At 37.3% G+C, this 19,900-nt stretch overlaps 1 protein-coding gene and 1 pseudogene across 1 annotated transcript in view; both read left to right on the top strand.

Annotated features, from left to right (window-relative positions):
• The window catches only part of Rbpj (recombination signal binding protein for immunoglobulin kappa J region), a 93,273-nt gene extending 78,425 nt beyond the window's left edge, over positions 1-14,848 (top strand). The window contains exons 5-11 of the mRNA XM_026403799.2: positions 199-373; positions 4,607-4,744; positions 4,878-4,990; positions 12,246-12,386; positions 13,484-13,639; positions 14,171-14,274; positions 14,418-14,848. Coding sequence (XP_026259584.2) covers positions 199-373; positions 4,607-4,744; positions 4,878-4,990; positions 12,246-12,386; positions 13,484-13,639; positions 14,171-14,274; positions 14,418-14,733 — 1,143 coding nt within the window. The 3' untranslated portion in view covers positions 14,734-14,848. The remainder of the gene's footprint in view (positions 1-198; positions 374-4,606; positions 4,745-4,877; positions 4,991-12,245; positions 12,387-13,483; positions 13,640-14,170; positions 14,275-14,417) is intronic.
• Positions 8,483-9,870, top strand: LOC144257308 (ribosome biogenesis regulatory protein homolog; annotated as a pseudogene).
• Positions 14,849-19,900: the final 5,052 nt, after the last annotated feature.

Raw genomic sequence — 19,900 nt, 5'->3', positions numbered from 1 at the left:
TTGTATTTTATTGACTTCATAAGGAAGATTTTGTATTTTCTGTTCAGAGATCAATTTTGATAATTTTTACAGTTGACCTGTGGGCTGCCCATTGGAATGATTTCATTTAAACCTGATCAAACCTAGTCATGGCCTCTGTTTTAGATATTATAACCAGTAATATTTTGATGCTATTAATACTTTACTTTTCTTTCACAGAACTATTGCACAGCAAAAACATTGTATATATCTGATTCAGATAAGAGAAAACACTTCATGCTGTCTGTAAAGATGTTCTACGGCAACAGTGATGACATTGGCGTGTTTCTGAGCAAACGGATAAAAGTCATCTCCAAACCTTCCAAAAAGAAGCAATCATTGAAGAATGCTGACTGTATGTACACTTGAGTTTTCTTCTTTTTCCTGAACTTTCACCAGGAATTGATAGGACACACTTTTTTTATCCACCAGGAATTGAGAAGACACTGCTTTTTCAGTAGCCAATTTATTCTTTTTTTGCGCGCATGGGGTGGGGACGTGCCAGGGATGCTTTACCACTTAACCACATCCCCAGCAGCCATTTTTTATTTTTATTTTGAGAAAGGGCCTCCTTAAATTGCTGAGGCAGGCTTTGAACTTGTAGTCCTCCTGTCTCAGCCTCCCAAGCCACTGGAATTACAGGTTTGTACCACTGTGCCTGGCCAATTCATTCCTTACTAGTACTTTTGGGCCTGCCTGTCATATTGGGGTGTTTTGTTGTTGTTAGTGATGGTACCCGGTAGCGCCTGGTCTAATGAAGTAGTTCTGAACCAGAGATGGTTCCTTATTGCTCCCTAGACGTATTAAAGAAAATGGGACATTTATTTTCTTTTCATTCTTAGTTACTAGGAAAGAGATGATGTTTGCATGTGATGTCTTGGGCCAGTGACGCTAAATGTCCTGTAGTGTCCAAGATAGTTCTCATTCCATAAAGAACTGATAAATTAACTGGTTATGATAAAGACCCAGAATGTCAAAAGTACCTCTTTAAAAAAACATTGAATGAACTTTCGAATGCCATCCTGAGAACCTAATCAAAATTTTAACATCTCTAGCAGAGATTGCTGTCTCATCAGCAAATTCCTAGACTACCAAAGATACATGCTATGTATTTGAATTGTACATGTCAGTACCCGTGCACAATTTTTTAAAATTTAACTTCATTTTGGAAATTTTCAAATTTATATAAAAGGGAGAAAAAAGTATGATTTAATAATTCACCCAACCTCAGTAGTTTTACCAATTTTATTTCGTCTTCTTCATCACCACTGAAACTTCTTCTTTTTCCAGCTGCTAGAATGTTTTCATGGAAGTTTCAGACATATTGTCCTTTCAACCAAATTTTCTGCAGTAATGACTCTTAACACATAATTTTGTTTTAAAACATCATTACACCTTACAAAGTTGACTGCAGTACTTTCAAGCCATTTAATATCCATTCTCTGTACAGATTTATCAGTGTCTTCTCAGTGTCTTTTTTTCAGTTGTTTTTTTTGTTTTGCTGTTTCATTTTACACTTGGTTTGTTCAAACCTAGATCCAAACAAAGTTCAGCAAATTTTAATTTGTGATGGTTTCTTATCTTACCCTCATTTTTTCTTTCTGTGACATTTATTTGCTGAATAAACTGGGTCATTTTTCCTGTGGAATTTCCCATATTCTGAATTTCGCTGATTATATTCTGTCTCTCATGTTATAAACTGGTAGTTGAATTTTTCAAATTAGTTGATGCCAGGCATGGTGGTGCACACCTATAATCTCAACAACTTGGGAGGCTAAGACAGAAGAATTTCAAGTTTGAGTCCAACCTCAGCAACTTACCAAGGCCCTTAGCAATTTAGGGAGACCCTGTCTCAAAATAAAAAAATTAAAAGGGCTAGGGATGTGGCTCAATGGTAAAGTGCCCCTGGGTTCAATATCCAGGATCATAAATAAATAAATAAAGTCTGGAACCGTGAGTAAATAATAAATAGGCAAGCAAGCTGGTCATTTTCATCTGATCAGAAAGCATATAATATCTGGTTATCCCTTTTTTGTCAGGTTAGATTGATTATAGTAAGTTCAGTTGTTGTAGTAAGTTCATTTGTAACCGAATGGCTATCGTAGCCATTACTTCATCAAGGGCTTCAAATGGTGATTTTTTCCCCCAATTGTTTATTCCTAACCTGCATTTGTTAGTTCAAGTTTTTTCTACATAGAACTTTGCCATATCAAGTATTTGCTTCAGAATGTAGTCAGTAGAATAAAAGGCAGGATAAATGCTTGTTTTCTAATTTGTATAGTAGTATTCTTAGAAACAGTGAGGTTTCAGTGGTTTGGTTTTGTTTGCCTGAATTTCATTTTGTTTTATTATGCACTCATGGGCTTTTATGGTGGATATATTTTATTCTATCCAGCTCTTATTAATATCATCATTTACTTAATATTGTGGAAAATTTCAGGCACACTAACGTAGGCAGAGTTGCATAATAGGATAAAACCCCTGTGTTCTCCTTCAATAGTAATCTTACTTCAGACCAAATCTCACTTTATTTTCAGCTGTACCCCAACCCTAGACCCACTTTCCTCTCTTCTAATTTTAGTTTGATGTAAATCCCAGACATTATGTCATCTGTAAATATCCCTGTGTGGCTGTAAAAGATGATGTTCTCCTGTAATTACAGTATCATGATTACATAAAAACAATATATAAGACAACTCTAAGAAAAAATACTTTTTTAAAATGTCATCATATATAGTCTGTGTTCAAAGTTAAAATAGTCTACAAAATGTCAGTTTTCAATTGATTTGAATCAAAATTGAAATTTTCCGGATATTAAAATATATATTGTGTGGAGATGTCCTTGTGTATTCTTTAACAAACACCCTGCCTTGCAGCATATTTGTTCAATCATTGATGATTTCCACATCCCGGATTTTGCTAATTTCATCCCTTAGGTATAGTTTAATGAGTTTTTGTGAATTGGTGCCCAAAACAGCTGGACAGTAGTTAAAGTGAAAGACAGATTTCATTCAGTACTATTGCTATAGTGGAAAAAAAGACCTAAGTATAGAACTGAATTCAATTTTGAAATACAACAGTCAAGTAGGGATGTATAGCCATGGAATAAAGTGAGGTGGTCAATGGGTAGGAAAAATACAAAGAGCAGAGACATCAAAGGTAGGGGAATCTTTGCTAAACTGCCTTAGCAGGAGTCCTGCTAAAGGCAAGCAAAGGTGATCACATATCAAGAGTTGGGGCATGATTTAGAATTTGCTACAACCTCCTAAGCAAACCATTTGTGTTAGTCAGCTTTGTGTCACTGTGACTAAAATACTCCATAAGACCAACTTTTGAGTAGAAGTTTTGGGATCATGGTTTCAGAGATTTGGTCCATTGTCAACGAACTCCATTGCTTTGGGCTCAAGATATGGCAGAATACCATGGCTGAAGGGCAGCAGGAAAGCTGCTTACCTCAGGACAGTTGGGAAGCAAAGAGGAGGGGAAGAGCCAAGGGGACAGGATATGGTCTCCAAAGGCTGTTCCCAGTCACCTACCTCTTTCAACAATACCCCACTTGCCTAGAGTTACCATTCAGAATAGCAGTCCTTTCAGATTATTAATCCATCAAGTGAATTAATTCACTGATTAAATTATGGTTCTTATAATCTAATCATTTTACTTGCATTGGCACAAGGGCTTTGGGGGATGCTGAAACACAGCAGACTCTGTAAAGTTTGTTCAGAAGAGAAATTTTGCATGTGGTTAATCTTAGAATCTTGATAAGATTTAAATTTGTTATTTTGTTGTTGTTGCTGAAGGGCAAGACTACTTCACGGATGGTCATGTGTCTCTTGTATCAGGAGGCATATAATGTCTGGTATTCAGGCTATTTTCAGTTCAAATTACATAGTTTTATTTAACATCTTTAATTTCTGTATTTATATTGAATATTAATTTCTTGAAGGCAGAGAACATATTTCACTTTCAGAATGTTTTCCTAAGTTACATGGAAAGTAACTTTCCTAACTTACTTGTTTTGCACATCTGAAGTAAGTAAAAATTTACTTATGGTAGGTTTCATGCAGTACAACATTTAAGGTATTTTAGAAGACAGCAGTGTTTTCTAAAATCACAACACAGGCAAATGCTTCTCTATGCATATATTCTGTAGGGTAGAACACAGGCCTTTTTTCTTTCAATGATATTTTTTTCATCAGTGAATTTAGGTACACATGGTTTAAATATGTAAATGGTATTATAATCTATTTATTATTTTAAAAATGATTTTTCCTATAACTTTTCATTAAGCATACCGTGCAGGTCTCATTTTAAAATGACTTCTATGAACATATTTTATATCATTTAGCTTAACATTATTAATAGGGGTTAACTTGACCTTTTTCAGTGTTATCTGTACTTTATCAGACTAAAATATTTGTCATCAGAATCTGCATTCTGATTCAGATTACTTCATATTTTTATAATATAATTTTATATATTTATTAATTTATAACAAATAGTCATAACTTGCCAAGCAGAAGTCCCTTCTTATTCTCTCACTCCCACCACCCAGTCACATAAACAGCAGTTGTTTTTTCCTTTGCAGTATGCATTGCCTCAGGAACAAAGGTGGCTTTGTTTAATCGACTTCGGTCCCAGACAGTTAGTACCAGATACTTGCATGTAGAAGGAGGTAATTTCCATGCCAGTTCACAGCAGTGGGGAGCATTTTACATTCATCTCTGTGAGTATTAAAATGTGCATTGTTAAATACTTTTGATAATGAGTTATATGGGTATGTTAATTTTTATCATTTTCCCATGCAGATAATAAATTCTAAAAGATGATAATTTGATCTCTTTTTCTATCCTCTGTAGTGGATGATGATGAATCAGAAGGAGAAGAATTCACAGTCAGAGATGGTTACATCCATTATGGACAAACAGTCAAACTTGTATGTTCAGTTACTGGCATGGCACTCCCAAGATTGGTAAGGCCTTATTTCTGCTTTAGTGATGTGTGAAGTAAAAATTAATTCTTAAAACAGGAAAGTTCTAACATTCAGATATAAAAATATACCTCAATTGTATGCTTTTCAATTTAAAAAGGTAATGTCAGTTATCCCTATTTCTTATAGTTCCTAATCATTTCTTTTTCTTTTCTTTTGAACTCAGGGGCACTCAACCATTGAACCACGTCCCCAGCCCTAGTTTGTATTTTATTTAGAGACAGGGTCTCACTGAGTTGCTAGGCACCTTGCTTTTGTGAGGCTGGCTTTGAACTCATGATCCTCCTGCCTCAGCCTCCCAAGCTGTTGGGATTACAGGTATCTACCACCTTGCCCAGCATCCTACCTTATTTCTGAAATGGTTTAAAGACTAGCCTATTACTACAAGTGTTTTGTTTTATTTTTTGTTTTGATACTGGGGACTGAACCCAGAAGTACTTTACTACTGAGCTTCATCCCCAGCCCTTTTTATTTTTTCACTTTGAAACAGGGTCTTGTTAAATTGCTTAAGGCCTCATTAAGTTGCTTTGTGTAACCTCAGACTTAAGATTTCTCCTGCCTCAATTTCTGGGGTCAGTGGGAGTACAGGTATGTGCCACCATGCCCAGCTACAAGTGCATTCTTAATGACCTCCTGTTAGGCTCCTCCTAGCAAAGTTTGTGGCAGTTTCCTTTTGGTTGTGTATCTGTACGTGTCGATAGAGGGCACTGTAAGTTACAGTATTTTTTAATTCCTTACTAATGCATATACACTGTTACTCTTTTTTTTTTTGTGTGTGTGTGTGGCACCTGTTTTATTCTGCTATGGGATCAAAGTTTTCAAAAGCATAGAAATTCTTATTCCTTTCAAAATATAAACTTATTTTCATTAGCTTACTGTCTAACAATATAGATTTGTTAAAAATAAATAAAATTTGGTATTTGGGGGAAAAAGCATAAGAATTGGGGCTTTTTGTTTGCTAGAGCATCTTGAAACTGTAAGATTATTTTTCTTAGTAAAATGAAAACAAGTCCCTTTCAACTCTCTTCCTTTTCTCAAAGAATATGATTCAGTTACACTAAGGTGACAGGGATTTATAGGTAAGTTTGTACCAGATCACATTGAAGGTGTTGGGCAAGTGGAAGAATATTCAGTAATGCTATTCTTTATCATGCTTTATATTTCATTGACTTCTGTTTTCTGGGGCTTGATTTCAGCAGAAGCAGATGGGGTCTGCAGATCTCTGAATAAATGTATCATTTATTTATCTATTTTTTGTTTTATTTTTCTATTTCATGGCTATACAAATTTCCCCTTCAATATAATAAGCTAAAATATTAGCTTATTACAGATTAATTGAATTATAATACAGTTAATCTATAAAGCATTGAAGTTGCAACAAATTATAACAAAAATTGTAAAGGTAGGGAAGAACAGGTGTAAAAAATGAAAAGAAAGAAGCAAACAAAAAAAAAGTCAACAATTGTTCAGCTCTTTTCTTCTAGTTTATTGGGTGTTACCCTATTCCAGAGATGACGTTCATTTGCTTATACTAGAGGAGCTCAAGTTCAGAGGCTTATACCTCTGATCTGCAACAGCTTACATGTGGACCATCTAGAAGACAGACCCAAATCTTAAGTGTTTTCACTTAAGGTTTCATGCAAAGTAGAAGCAGTCTTCCTTGCTTGAAAGTCATCATTAATTGAATTTTTATATTCAAAGTTATAATAAAAAATTAAGGGATTTATTAGAAAAAAGTTGTAGCACCATCATTAACATACTGATACATGCCCTTCTAGAAATTCTATAATTGAGAAATTCTGACTACTTTCCTCAGAATCATAGGTAGAGGTTAGTTAGTACACTACTTCCTATACCTCTTGATATGCAGTTTGATCTCTACTGTTGTGCAGTTTTCAACAGGTACAAACATTCTTTAGCTCTTATATGCTTTTAAAAAAATTATCCTCAGCAGGTGTGGGGTTGCATGCCTGTAATCCCAGTGATTCAGAACATCAAAGTAGGACGATCACAAGTTAGAGGCCAGCCTCAGCAAATTAGTGAGACCCTGTCTCAACAAATAGAACAAATAAAAAGGACAGGGGATATAGCTCACTGGTATAGCTTCCCTGGGGATTCAAACCCCAGTACCTCCCCCAAAAGAGAAGGAAGTTGTTAATCCTACCTTATTATCTGAAATTTTTTTAAATATTTATTTTTTAGTTATAGTTGGACACAGTACCTTTGTTTTATTTATTTTTATATGGTGCTGAGGATTGAACCCTTGCACATGCAAGGTGAGTGCTCTACCATTGAGCCACAACCTCAGCCCTGAAAGTTGTTCTTGATACTTCCTAAAATGTTAGCCTCATTGGAGAGCTTTGCTTGGAAACACTGTTCTTCCCTGACCAAATTTTGGTGGAATAAGTGTCCTAGTGAAAATCCTGGTGTTTTAGAGTGCTCTCAAAACAGATTGTGTATGCAGGTCAAGTCAACTAACTAGAAACTAACTATTAACCCCTTAATTGTACAAACTCATCAGTATGTCAGATACTCCAGGGTTAGGAGCATATAAGATTTGTTCTATTCCTTAGGTGTTGATGTGTTGAAGTCACACTAGTAGTCTTTGCTCTTTGTGCCGTTTAGAATGCACATCACTCCATTTGGATGAGCAGCCCAATAACATAGAATCAGCCAGTGTTTACTGGGCAAGTACAGCGTTAGGAAAATGAATAAAATAAGCTTCTGTTTGAGGGCTGTATTCTCTTAGTCTCTGAAATATAGTGATTGCACCAACAAAATGTACAAAACCAGCTTGCTTAGAGGAAAGGGCCTGTTACTCAAGCAGCCCCCAATGTATAATGAATGTACAATTCACCACACAACATATCTGAGTTGTAATAAGTTTGTAATCCCTTTTTTCTCAAAATTTCTTTCTCTTAATAGTTAAAAACATTCTCGGGGTAAATTTTTAATGCCGTCTTTGGCTTCTTTATTGGTGAGAACAAAGTCATTCATCAGTGTCTAGGTCTGAAGTACTGTTGAGGGAAATGAAAACATACCACGTGTGGTCAGTGTGGGTACTATTACTAGCCAGTATTGAAATAACAGGCACACAGATTACAGTTGTAGAGTTAACTGGTTAAGATGTTAAGTAATTCCAAGACTTCTGGGAAGCTTGAGATTTACATCATTTTTAAAATCAGTTATTTCTCTAAAATCCAAACCTCATTAAATTTAAATGTAGCCCTTGAACATTGAATTAAAACATTGTGCTTGAGTTTAATTAGTCTCCGACTATCTTAGAAGCTATAATCACTGAAAATGTAGTTTCCCTTTTAACTTAAAAATTACTTTTGGTAGGATGACAAATATTTTGACTAAAAATAATGCAGAGCTAAAAATGTGTAAACATGAGGAACCCTAACTAAAGATTAGAGCTGTCTACAGTTGTGGCTTAGCTGAAGTAGGATGATCTCTGAATGTCAGTGAGGCATGAATGAAGTAGTGAAATCAGTAACATTGCACAATATTAGTAGCAGCACTGTGAGCACCACATTGATTAATTCAGTCCTCACAGTTGTCGGGGAGTAGTTGCTGTAAGGACACAGAGCATTACAAGGTAGGTGCATATGCGCATGCATTTTCCACACAGTCCTGAGCACCTTCTGAAGTGTGCCTGGCACTGCCCAGAGGCTGGAAATAACAGCAGAAAACAGGACAATTCCTCTCCTTGTGGAGCTTACATTCTGTTAGGAAGCTAGACAGAAAATATCTTAAAAGATTTATGTAGTGATAAAAAGGCCAATTAAAATGAGATAAAGAGGAGAAGTGACTTCAACTATTAATCTCAGAGCTAGGGGACCGACCTGGAGCCAGAAGTAGAGGCGCTGCTGGCAAAGGCGGAGCAGGAAGAGGTAGAGAAGAGGCAACGCACCACAGTGCACAAGGATCTGGAGCTGGAATTTGACCTGGGTAATCTGCTGGCTTTCAACTGGAACACACACACACACACACACACACACACACACACACACGCACGCACGCCTAGTGCTGCAGCAGGTGGGACCCATGCCAGAAGCCGAGCTGCGGGCCTTGGCACAGGACAATACGCAACTGCTCATCAACCAGCTGTGGCAGCTGCCCACAGAGCATGTGGAAGAGGTGCTGGTGGCCTGGATACCGAAGCCTACCATGTGCCTGCCCGCATGAGAAGCCGCACGCTGGCAGCAGTTCACGCACCTTAAGGGCATCCATTCTGAGAAGAAAAACAATCTGGTGTGTGACTAGGTGAGCTGCTAGTGACGGCGGCCACGCTGGGACTAAAAGCGCGCCGGGGATGACTACAAGGAATGGCTGATTGAGGTTCCCAATGGCGCCAACCCCGTAGAAGACCAGTTCGCCAAGCGGATTCAGGCCAAGAAGGAATGCCTGGCCAAGAACAAGCTGAACCGGCTGCGTAATCTGGCCGGTGCACACAAGATGCAGCTGCCCAGCGCGGCTGGTATGCACCCTACCAGACACCAGAGTAAGGAGGAGCTGGGCCGCGCTATGCAGGTGGCCAAAATCACCACAGCCTCTGTGGGGCGCTCGCCTCCCCAAAGAGTTGGCTTCCTGGGGTTCAGGCAAGAAGAGGAAGTTTCATCCCCTTTTGGGGAACTTTGGAGTGGAAAGAAAGAACCAGTTGGAGCTACTTCGAGTCATGAATGGTAAAAAGCCTCAGCTGGATGTAATGAGAGCCAGCAGCAAGCAGATGAGAGAAGGGGACCAGAAGGAGGCCGCCAAAAGGAGAAAAATGAGCCAGAAGGGCAAGAGGAAAGGGAACCCGCAGGGTTTGGGAGGCTAGAAGCATGCTGGGCCACCTGGCGTGGGTGGCAAGAGAAAAGGAGGAAAGAGGAGGAAGTAACGCTTCATTCACCCTTGGACCTGTTCTGTAAAGAAAGAACTGTATGCTGAATGTTAAGTTTTTGGTACTGTTGCAGGGCAGGACCACTGTCTTCCTTGAGTTTAAGGTTGAAAGGACAAAATTGTCCTCCCCTCAAGAAAGTATGTAAGTGTTCTACTGTACAGGTTAAAGCCTTTCCCACAAACGAGACTTTAGCTAGTGATGAAGGGTATATTTGAGGACACAAGAATCAGAAAAATAATTTGCCCATTTTACCTTTGGTTTACGGGGTGAAGGAGAGTTGGTGACATTTCGGAGACTTATGGTAGATTAATGTATATATTTCAATATTTGTTATTTTTGTAATAAGTTTTATGCTTATCAGATCTGGGAGGGGAGAGGAAAGATGACATTTTCCTAAGTCGATTTAAAGAAACTGTGGGGCTGGGGCTGTAGCTCAGTGGTAGAGCGCTCACCTAGCACACATGAGGCACTGAGTTCAATCCCCAGGACCTCATAAAAATAATAATAAGAAAAAAATAAACGGTTGTGAAGGTAATTTTTTAAAAAGTGAGATAAAGAGGTGGAGGATTGGACAGGGCTTAGAGAGTTCATGGAAGTCTTTCTAAAGTGACAGTGTTTGATCAGAGACCGAATGGAGTCAAGGAACTGGTGAGGAGCACTTGAGCCTGACAGAATGAGTCCAGCAGAAATTAAGACAGGAATGTGTGAGGACCAGTGTAGCCAGAGCAAAGAGAGGCAGGTGCGAGGGCAGGAAATGAAGCTGCAAAGTAAGCTTGGGAAGATCTTTAGGGTCCCTCTCTGTCTAAGGTAAAGGACTTTATCTTACTTTCTTATGATAGAAGGCCACTGGAGGGTTTTTAAACAGGATGATGGCCTATCTATGTCCAGAAGGATAGTTCTGATTACTGTGTCGAGAAAGCAATAAGGATGTGGCAGTAGAAGTCATTTATTGAATTGTTGAGTTGAGAAAGGATCAGTTTAGGAAATTCAAAATCCTGCTTTTGCTATGTTAAACTTTAGTTGCATATATTGGATATCATAAGATAGAAATGTTGAACAGGTGATCTTGGACTTCTGGCCTCAAGAACTGAGAGAGAATATATTTCCTTTGTTTAAAAAACAGTATATTGATTAGGTAGTTAAATATAAAAGTTAATGTAGGAGAGAGAATAGGCCTAGAGATTTAGAGTTGAGAGTAGTCAAACTCTACATTGCATAGAGTATAGAGTATTAAAGGAGAAGTCAGGACTCAGCACTGCACACCGTACAGGTTGGTGAGAGCACTGTGGCACCCAGAGGAGAATGTCTCTGCCATATGCCTCCAAGAAAGTGAAGTAAGACAATGAAGGAGAAATGCCATGAGGTCATCTGTCTGAAATCCTCAGTGGCCTTCATGAGTAGTTGTAATGAAACCTTTGAGACAAGATCGGAGAGATTATAAGAGATGGGTCAGTGGAGAAGAGGCCTTTGCTCTCAAGGGAAAAGAGAAATAACAGAGTTAGTAAGATGGAGGGACAGGGATATGCACTCCAGAGAGGGATTTTTTACTCTTGATTTTAAAATGAGAAATAGTTTATAGCTGTTGGGATTGACCAATAAAAAGGGAAAAAGAAATTAAAAGCAGTTTTACTATCCTCATCTTCATTTATTTAATGATTTCCTTCTATGTGTTAAGTGTCATTAAGGTCTGTTAGTATCAGCTAACCATATGTGTTTTGTGGACTATTTGGGTTATAAAATTTTGAGCAGCTTACCTTACCTCTCTGAGCCCATTTTTTGCAAAAACTAGTTTAGTTTACTTTCTATTAAGTATGTAAACAATTGGGTAATGGATATAAAATGTCTGCACTGACTACCACACCCACAGTAGCCATCTAGGGATTTTCTCCTTCATCATTGTAATATTTGTATATTATTGGGAATATCATCAGAACTAGCTGGTCCACAGACCAGAAGCATTAACATCACCTGGGAATTTGTTAGAAATGTTGAGTGTCAGGCCCCACATGAGCCATGCCTCATTAGAACCTATATTTTTCACAAAAACATGAGATGATTTATATGTGTATTAATGTTTATCTAGAAAACAAGTGGTCTGCTCTGGTTTTTTTTTTTTTTTTTTTTAAGATTTTCATGGAAGAGAGTAACAATTTCCACATTCTGACACGCCCACCATCTTAATGGATTTTTTTTTTTATTCCTAGCCTTATGTTTTTCTGTGTAGATAAGGACATTTAACTGTGATATATTATTTTATAGCATAATGTTCTGTGTGTTCTTGACACTCTACAAAATGATAACTCTTTTCATGTGTGGATGACCTTTTATTTTTTGATTGTTGAAATATAGATAATTAGGAAAGTTGATAAACAGACAGCATTACTGGATGCAGATGATCCTGTGTCACAACTCCATAAATGTGCATTTTACCTGAAGGATACAGAAAGAATGTACTTGTGCCTTTCTCAAGAAAGAATAATCCAGTTTCAGGTATGTCTTAAAATTACTGCTGAAATCTAAAATATGCAAGTAGGGCTGGGGGTGTAACTCAGTAATACCTAAGGGCACTGGGTTAGATCCCCAGCACAATAAATAAATGAAATGTGTAAATGGATTAGCAGTTTACAGAAACATGAAATTCTAATTTGTTTTTAATTGTATCCAAATACATGAAACTGTATTCAGATATTTATCTCAGATCCAAGGGTCCTCAGACATGCCTGTGATTCTACCTCAGGAAGAAACTTGAAACTGTAAAATGTTTCAGGGGCTTTAGGAGAACAGAGAGCCCCCTTGTAATATCTAGAAATAGATTTCCATGTGTTTAGAGAATCTTCTGAAATCATGTACACACATTTTATAAGGAAAACATTTTTCTGAAAGAGGATTCAAATTTTCATCAGATTTACATTGGGATCTCCCAAGATAGTAATGACGACATGATTCAAAAGCTAATTTTTAGCTGCATCAAACTCAGGTTTCACAAGAACATTATGAGAAGGGCATGTGATTTAATAGTACGGTTACAGTTTCATCTCCTTTGTAAACTCCCATTCCAGAGAGATGGTCACACACACTAATGAGTGACCTGGGTCCCCTGTCTAGGTGTATTATGGCAGGAGTAGGAGGTCGCCAGTCCTGATCTTGGTTTCTTCTGCTGAAAATGCATCAGCTTCTAGCTGTCCTCTAAACATAAGGAGTTCCCATGGTGTCTGAGTCTTACAGGGCCCTTAAGAATTTTAAGCATCTATTTTGCATCTCAGAAACTGATCTTGTATTAATGAAATTGTACCAGTAATGTGTACTATTAAGGGATGTACTGAAATGTATTATTAGTTATTTAATATATCACTGAAATATTTTATAACAAAAATGGCTGTTTGGTTTTCATTAATATTCCGTTGAACATATAAATATGAATATGAATATGTGAATATATAAAATATGCTGTCAAAGCAATATACTTGAGTTCTCCTTGTTTAATGACACTCTGTAAAAACTATAAACACTCTGCAAATGTTGTTGGAAGTTTTTAATATGCCGTATTATATATAAAACTCAGTTTCTGAACATTCTTTCTCCATAAGGCCACTCCATGCCCGAAAGAACCAAATAAAGAAATGATAAATGATGGAGCTTCCTGGACAATCATTAGCACAGATAAGGCAGAGTATACATTTTATGAGGGAATGGGCCCTGTCCTTGCCCCAGTCACCCCTGTGCCTGTCGTAGAAAGTCTTCAGGTGAGACCACTTAGTCACAATGTAACTTAACTTTTTGCAGCTGTTTTCAGCTATAGCTTGGCATCGTTTATTTCATAGTAATTCTGATTTTTTTTTTAAATTTTGCAATCTGGGGATTTTGTTAAACATTATTTGTTGCAATAAAAGTGAAAATAAGGTCCGGCATGGTGGCATATGCCTGAAATCCCAGCCACTTGGGAAACTGAGGCAGGAGGAACACGAAGTTTGAGGCTGGCCTCAGCAACCTAGCAAGAACCTGTTTCAAAAAATAAAAGGGGCTGGAGACGTAGCTTGATGGAAAAGTGCCCCTGGGTTCAATCCCCATTATCAAAAAAAAAAAAAAAGAGAAAGGAAGAAAAGAAAAATAGGAGCAACATGCATGCAAAGAAATTTAAATCAACTTATATGTTATCTTGGGATATTTTTAGCTAGCTTTATGATCAAGCCTTTTAAAATAAACATAGATGTTGAAAGATGAATGAGAACCTAATTTGTGTACTTTAATGAAAAATGATTTTCTGTAAATTGCAGTTGAATGGCGGCGGGGACGTAGCAATGCTTGAACTCACAGGACAGAATTTCACTCCAAATTTACGAGTGTGGTTTGGGGATGTAGAAGCTGAAACTATGTACAGGTACATCATCAGAGGTTGTCAGGGGTGGGATACATGAGTTATTTTCTGACATCCATTGTATTTTATTAAACAACGTTGTTTCATTTCTGAAATGCTTTACTGCTTTTAAAAGTGCTTTTAAGTGATTTATTTTTCCTTCTCAGATGTGGAGAGAGCATGCTCTGTGTTGTTCCAGACATTTCTGCATTCCGAGAAGGTTGGAGATGGGTCCGGCAGCCAGTTCAGGTTCCAGTAACTTTGGTCCGTAATGATGGAATCATTTATTCCACCAGCCTTACCTTTACCTACACACCGGAACCAGGGCCACGGCCACACTGCAGTGCAGCTGGAGCAATCCTTCGAGCCAATTCAAGCCAAGTGCCCCCGAACGAATCAAACACAAACAGCGAGGGGAGTTACACAAATGCCAGCACAAATTCAACCAGTGTCACATCATCTACAGCAACAGTGGTGTCCTAACTACCGTCTTTTTTGCTAGGACTTAAACTGACTTGAGTGTGGCAAAAAGTTGACAAAAAAAGAAAAAAAAAAGAAAGAAAAAAAAGAACAATCTTTTGTGGTTTCTTGGGAAAACTTCATACCAGGTGATACCATTAAAAAACCCATTACCTGCAAGTGCTGAGTTGAAATGCAGAAGCCACAGTAAAACAGAAAAACATCAGTATGTACAGACTGTTGGAAATCAAGTTTTTCAGCTGTTTTTTGTTGTTCTTGTTGCTGTTGTTTGGTTGGTTGGTTTTGTTTGGTTTTGTTTAAATGGGCAAGAAATAGATAATGTGGCTGGAATAAACATTAAGCAAACTAGAAGGCACAAATCTAACATAGTTTTTATGGACCAAGGAACTTGTATAAGCTTTAGTAAAAGGTACATTTTCACCATACCTTTTTTTATATCACAGTATATAGTATACCTTGTTACCAAATAGGTTGTTTTCCCCATCCCCCTTTGAGCTTTTGCTCTAAAGTACATTCAGGTTCCAAGCCTGACCACTTGTTTAATTAACATACTCTTCCAGGTTCTTTTGGTCTAAGGCTGGAACTTTTTTTTTTTAAGCTGAAATCTTATGACTTTTCATGAGGTGGAAATGTTTTGATTTCAGCAAGTCAAATCTTGTAAAGGCCTGCTTTTTTTTTTTTTTTAAAGATTATATGAAGTCTGTGCAAAAGCTTTAAAGAAAATGCCTCCGCCTTGCCTGCAATACATGCAATGTATGTTAACTTAGTCTCTATTCTCAGACACTGTTGGTAGTTATTTCTGTATTTTCCTTTTTTTTTTTTTTAATGTATTTATAGTGGTAATCGAAGAGGTTCTAACATTTACATGGAATTCAGTGTGGCCATTTAGTCATTACTGAGTTAATGGCGCAGAACATGTTGGTATTTGAAGTGTTTTCTCCCCCTTTCCCGTACATCCACACATCTGTGTTCCAGGGTTTGTTCAGGTTACCCCCTCCTAATCTTGTACATAACTTGTATTATGTGTAAGTTAAACGTTTTATTTTGAACTCAGAATGTTCCCAGTGATTTAATTCAGCAGGGTGTTTGCTACCTTGTTGGCAAATGGCAAAAAAAATATCATGAGAAGTATTTGCTACCAAGTGGTAGATGGTGCCCTATGGTAGAATGAGGAAAATCTCAACAAATGTTTTATTATTACCTTTTTTTTTTTTTGTAGCCTAGGCAAGAACATCATTGTAATCTTAAAACATATGATGCTTTTATTAGATGATCAACTAAAATAGCTGGAAGACATACCTTAGAAACAGATAGTTGTAAGTTTATGAAAATGCAAATGTAACTTATGTTTTTCTTTTTTCTGTCTGCCTTTTTCTGTTTTCTCTTACTCCATACCAAGTGTCTCCACAAATGTCTCTTACTCAGAAAAGATTTCTTTTCCTTTCAGTTAAGATTTGCTTGCATTCAGGGCTGTGTCAGCCTTGCATGCTAACCTTGCCAGTTTATATTGCTTCCATTCCTGCATCTTGGTTTGCCTTTGTTCCATTTCTTTGGAATTACAGCAGACTCATCGGGTTACATTTAGTAGAGGAACCACATGTATAATGTCCTGGGACACCGTCTAGTTATACAATCATCCTTCTTAGAGTAAAAACTACCTCTAGATTGTGGTAAGCTTTTACTGTCCCGTAAAACAGGAGCCACAAGTACCTTATGAATGCAAAACTGTAACTTCCTACAGCATTTCCAGTGTCTTTCTGGTGTCCTAGGCTGTTTTCAAAGTTTCCATTAATAGACTTTAAAAAAATCATTTCTTAGCATTTTCTTTCAGCTTTGTTATCTTCATCACTCCTTTGCTTCAACTATGCCACTGTAAATAATATTCCCGACATCTTTAAATTGCCTTTTCCTCAATTTTCAAGGGGAAAGTCATTTGTAAAACATGTGAGGTGGTTAAATCAAAGTTACTGCGGTTTTCTCTTACTGCAAGCCTTCTTAATCACCCCAGGCTGCATGATTTTATATATAGCCTTTCTTCTTCAGATCTGCTCGACTCACTCACTCACTCCTGAGCGAATCCTGCCTCACACTGTCTGTCTGTTTCAGTGATGAATGGCAGAACTCATTGTGGCCTTATCTTTCTTTGTTGTAACTGCTCACTAGCTTTTTCTTGCAGAGTTGCTTGTTTCTGGGTAGAGTTTATTCTCTCTGTCTAGTCACAGATGTGGTCATTATACAGTGCTTTTGTTCAGAGTGGGAAGTGTTTTCAGTGCTGCTTTACTTTTAGTGGGCCACAAGTTTCTTCCACTTTCTAAATTTGGTTTCTAGTTAAGAAATCAAACTAAATTAACCAATAACAAATGAGATGGTTTTTGAAGAACAAACTCCCTTACCCAGCTTTGCAGCTCAAAATAATTTTCCAAGTTCATGGCTTTATTAAAATGAACTTATGCTTATTTTAATGTTAATCTCTTATTGCTGTTCTTTTGTGTCGTTTAATAAGATAATGGAAATATTAGACTGAAAACCCTTTCACTGTTTTTTTAAAGTCCAAGAATGTTCTTATTATTGGCATTTCCCCCCCCCCCCCTATTTTATGCCATTTCATACCACAGACTAAGGAGTAAAATGATACATCTGTTATAGCTTGTTGTTCATCAGTATCTTTTGTCAGCTGCTTTTTAAAATCCTTCTCGTGGACTGGTGAGTCATTTTCAGTACACAGTTTATGTCAGCCCTGTCCTCCAGTTACAGTACAATATGTCCCTTCCCTAATGGTGGCATTGTTAAGAGATGCTGGTCATTTACCCTCATAAAGACTCTCCTCAAGTGGTGAATGCTTCAGTTAGAGTGTAGTGTTTTGATGTTTTTGAATTTTGGGTTTAGAAATGAATCTTATGCTCCTGTTTTTCTATGCAGTTTCTCAAAATATGCATAGAAACTGAGTCTGTGACCCCGCACATTTTTATTAGTTGCATCAAATTTATCACATAGATTCGGAAAGCAAGCTAATGACTTTAAATGTAAAATGCCCTTTATATTTTTGAATGAATTCAGAATCAAACACTAGTACAATATTTAACTTGCTGCTGACTTTTCTGAAACCATGGCAACTAACTGCACCTCACATAGAATTAATTAGTGAAATATTTGTCACTCTTACAACATAGACTTACTGGCCATCATAACTGGTTAGGTTTTTTGCTCTTATTTTTAATGAAACCGGTACCATCTGTGTGCTCGCAGAAAATTCCCAGTGCCATTTTTGGGAACTAACCTAACTAGTCATGTACACCAGAAAATCCATTGGGGTGGGGGTGCTTTTTGAAACAATGCTATTCAATTATTAACCAAGTTAACTTTGATTTCAAAAGCAGCTGTGTTTCTGATGAGTACTGAACAAATGTGTGTAATTTTCTGTGCCAGACTTTTGACTTTGTTTTCAAGCACTGTAATATGGGATGGATGGTTAGAAACAATAATATATTAGGGTTTCTATTTAACCCTTTCAGGACTGAACTGTATTTCCTTCATTAATTTTTCCCTGTGTCGTGGTAAATGTTTGCCAGCATTCAGTACTGTGTTGGTCCAGATGTAGGTTTATACGCTCATTTTTAGCTTATTTCTTGTACCTTGCAGCATGCTCTACACATTCAGTCCTTAAGGGGTTTATTTTACAAACTGTGCGCCTGTAAGGTTTATTAGCAATAAGATAGAAAATTGAGCAAGTTTATACCATAATTTTGTAGAAAAAAAGAATCTGCTCAGTTCCATATTTCATCCATGAAAAACCTGCAATACGAGCAGTTTCACGGAATAAATAAAAAGGAAATGTAAACCATTGTAAAAGTCTTCTGTTGGATGTGCCTGATGCATGTATTATCGTCTTTGATTTCAGAAAACTTCATAAAGATAAAATTAAATTCTCTATTAGTTTGTGTATTTACAATCTTACCTTGTCCTCTACATCACATCAAAGTGATAATTGTGCCAAATCAATTCCTTTTTCAATGTTTTTAACTAGTACTTTAAAGAAAGGTGATTTTTATGGAGAAACAAGATGTACCTCCCATTCAGGATCATTTAAAAGCTGATATCAGTGAATTTGAAGCATCACAAGTAGCAACAACTTGCTTTTCCAGCATGGGGTTATCATTTGGTCTGGTATTCCAAAGAACACTCAGTGGTTTGTGCCTTTGCAGATGGGACTCCGAGAAGTAGCGACAAAATATTCTTGGTTTAACATGGAGACAGAAATTTGAAGAAAGAAATTTTATAATGTTTAAGTCATAACAAGTTCAGTTCTTATCTCCCTTCCCAAAGAAAGACTGTAAGGAGTTTTGTTAAAGACATCTTGCTTTTAAAATAATGACTTGAATAATAATTTAGTTGTGAGGCCTCTAAAAGTTGCTACTGACAGTGTGGGTCATTTGGTTTATAATTAATAACAATATTATAATTCTTGCTTTAAATAGTATATGATCACTTTTTGAGCAGTCTTTTCAAAGTTATATTAAATATATTGTCTGTCTTTGAACCACTAATATGGTCACTGGCTTTGAAGATACAGGAGGCAAGGTTTCTACATCTAGTAAAGTGAGTGCTCACAGAAGGAAGTCTCCCCTTTAAAAAAAAAAAAAGGCACACTAAAAAGAAACCCTAAAAGAATTAGTACTAGGAAACAGCCAAAGGGGAGATGAAATTTGCATGTTATAAACAAATGAGGAGTTCAGACTCAGGCCAGGGCTAGAACCTGAAGCACAAGGCCCAGATAGTGGGAAGACCCAAGCCCTGTCCAGATCTTAAGATGACATTAAGGATAAGGTCGCCTATTTTCCTATATGAGTGTTAAATAAAGAGTTCAGAGCTGTAATCCTTGTGTATGTGGAAGTCATGACTAATTTTTGGTTTATTGAAAGTAGAGGTAAGTAGTCTCTGGTGTAGAGAAATAAGGGTTTAATGGCAAGAAATATACTAAATGCAAATAGGTTATTTATAAGTGTTGGGTTTGCAGAAGACTTTGATCTGGGAGGTGGACCTCTAACATGGTATAGTGCGAGCATCTGCTGTAAAGTTAATCACTGGAGCTCCTGCCGGCACGTGAGCGCAGTTCCTGCTCTCCACCTCCTCTGCTCCACTGCCCTCATTCTGTTCAGGCCAGTGTGCAGGT

The sequence above is a fragment of the Urocitellus parryii genome, chromosome 10 (genome assembly GCF_045843805.1).
Source record: "Urocitellus parryii isolate mUroPar1 chromosome 10, mUroPar1.hap1, whole genome shotgun sequence".
Lineage (NCBI taxonomy): Eukaryota > Metazoa > Chordata > Mammalia > Rodentia > Sciuridae > Urocitellus > Urocitellus parryii.
Note: the sequence above shows the minus strand (reverse complement) of the source record. Positions and strands in the feature narration are given on the sequence as shown.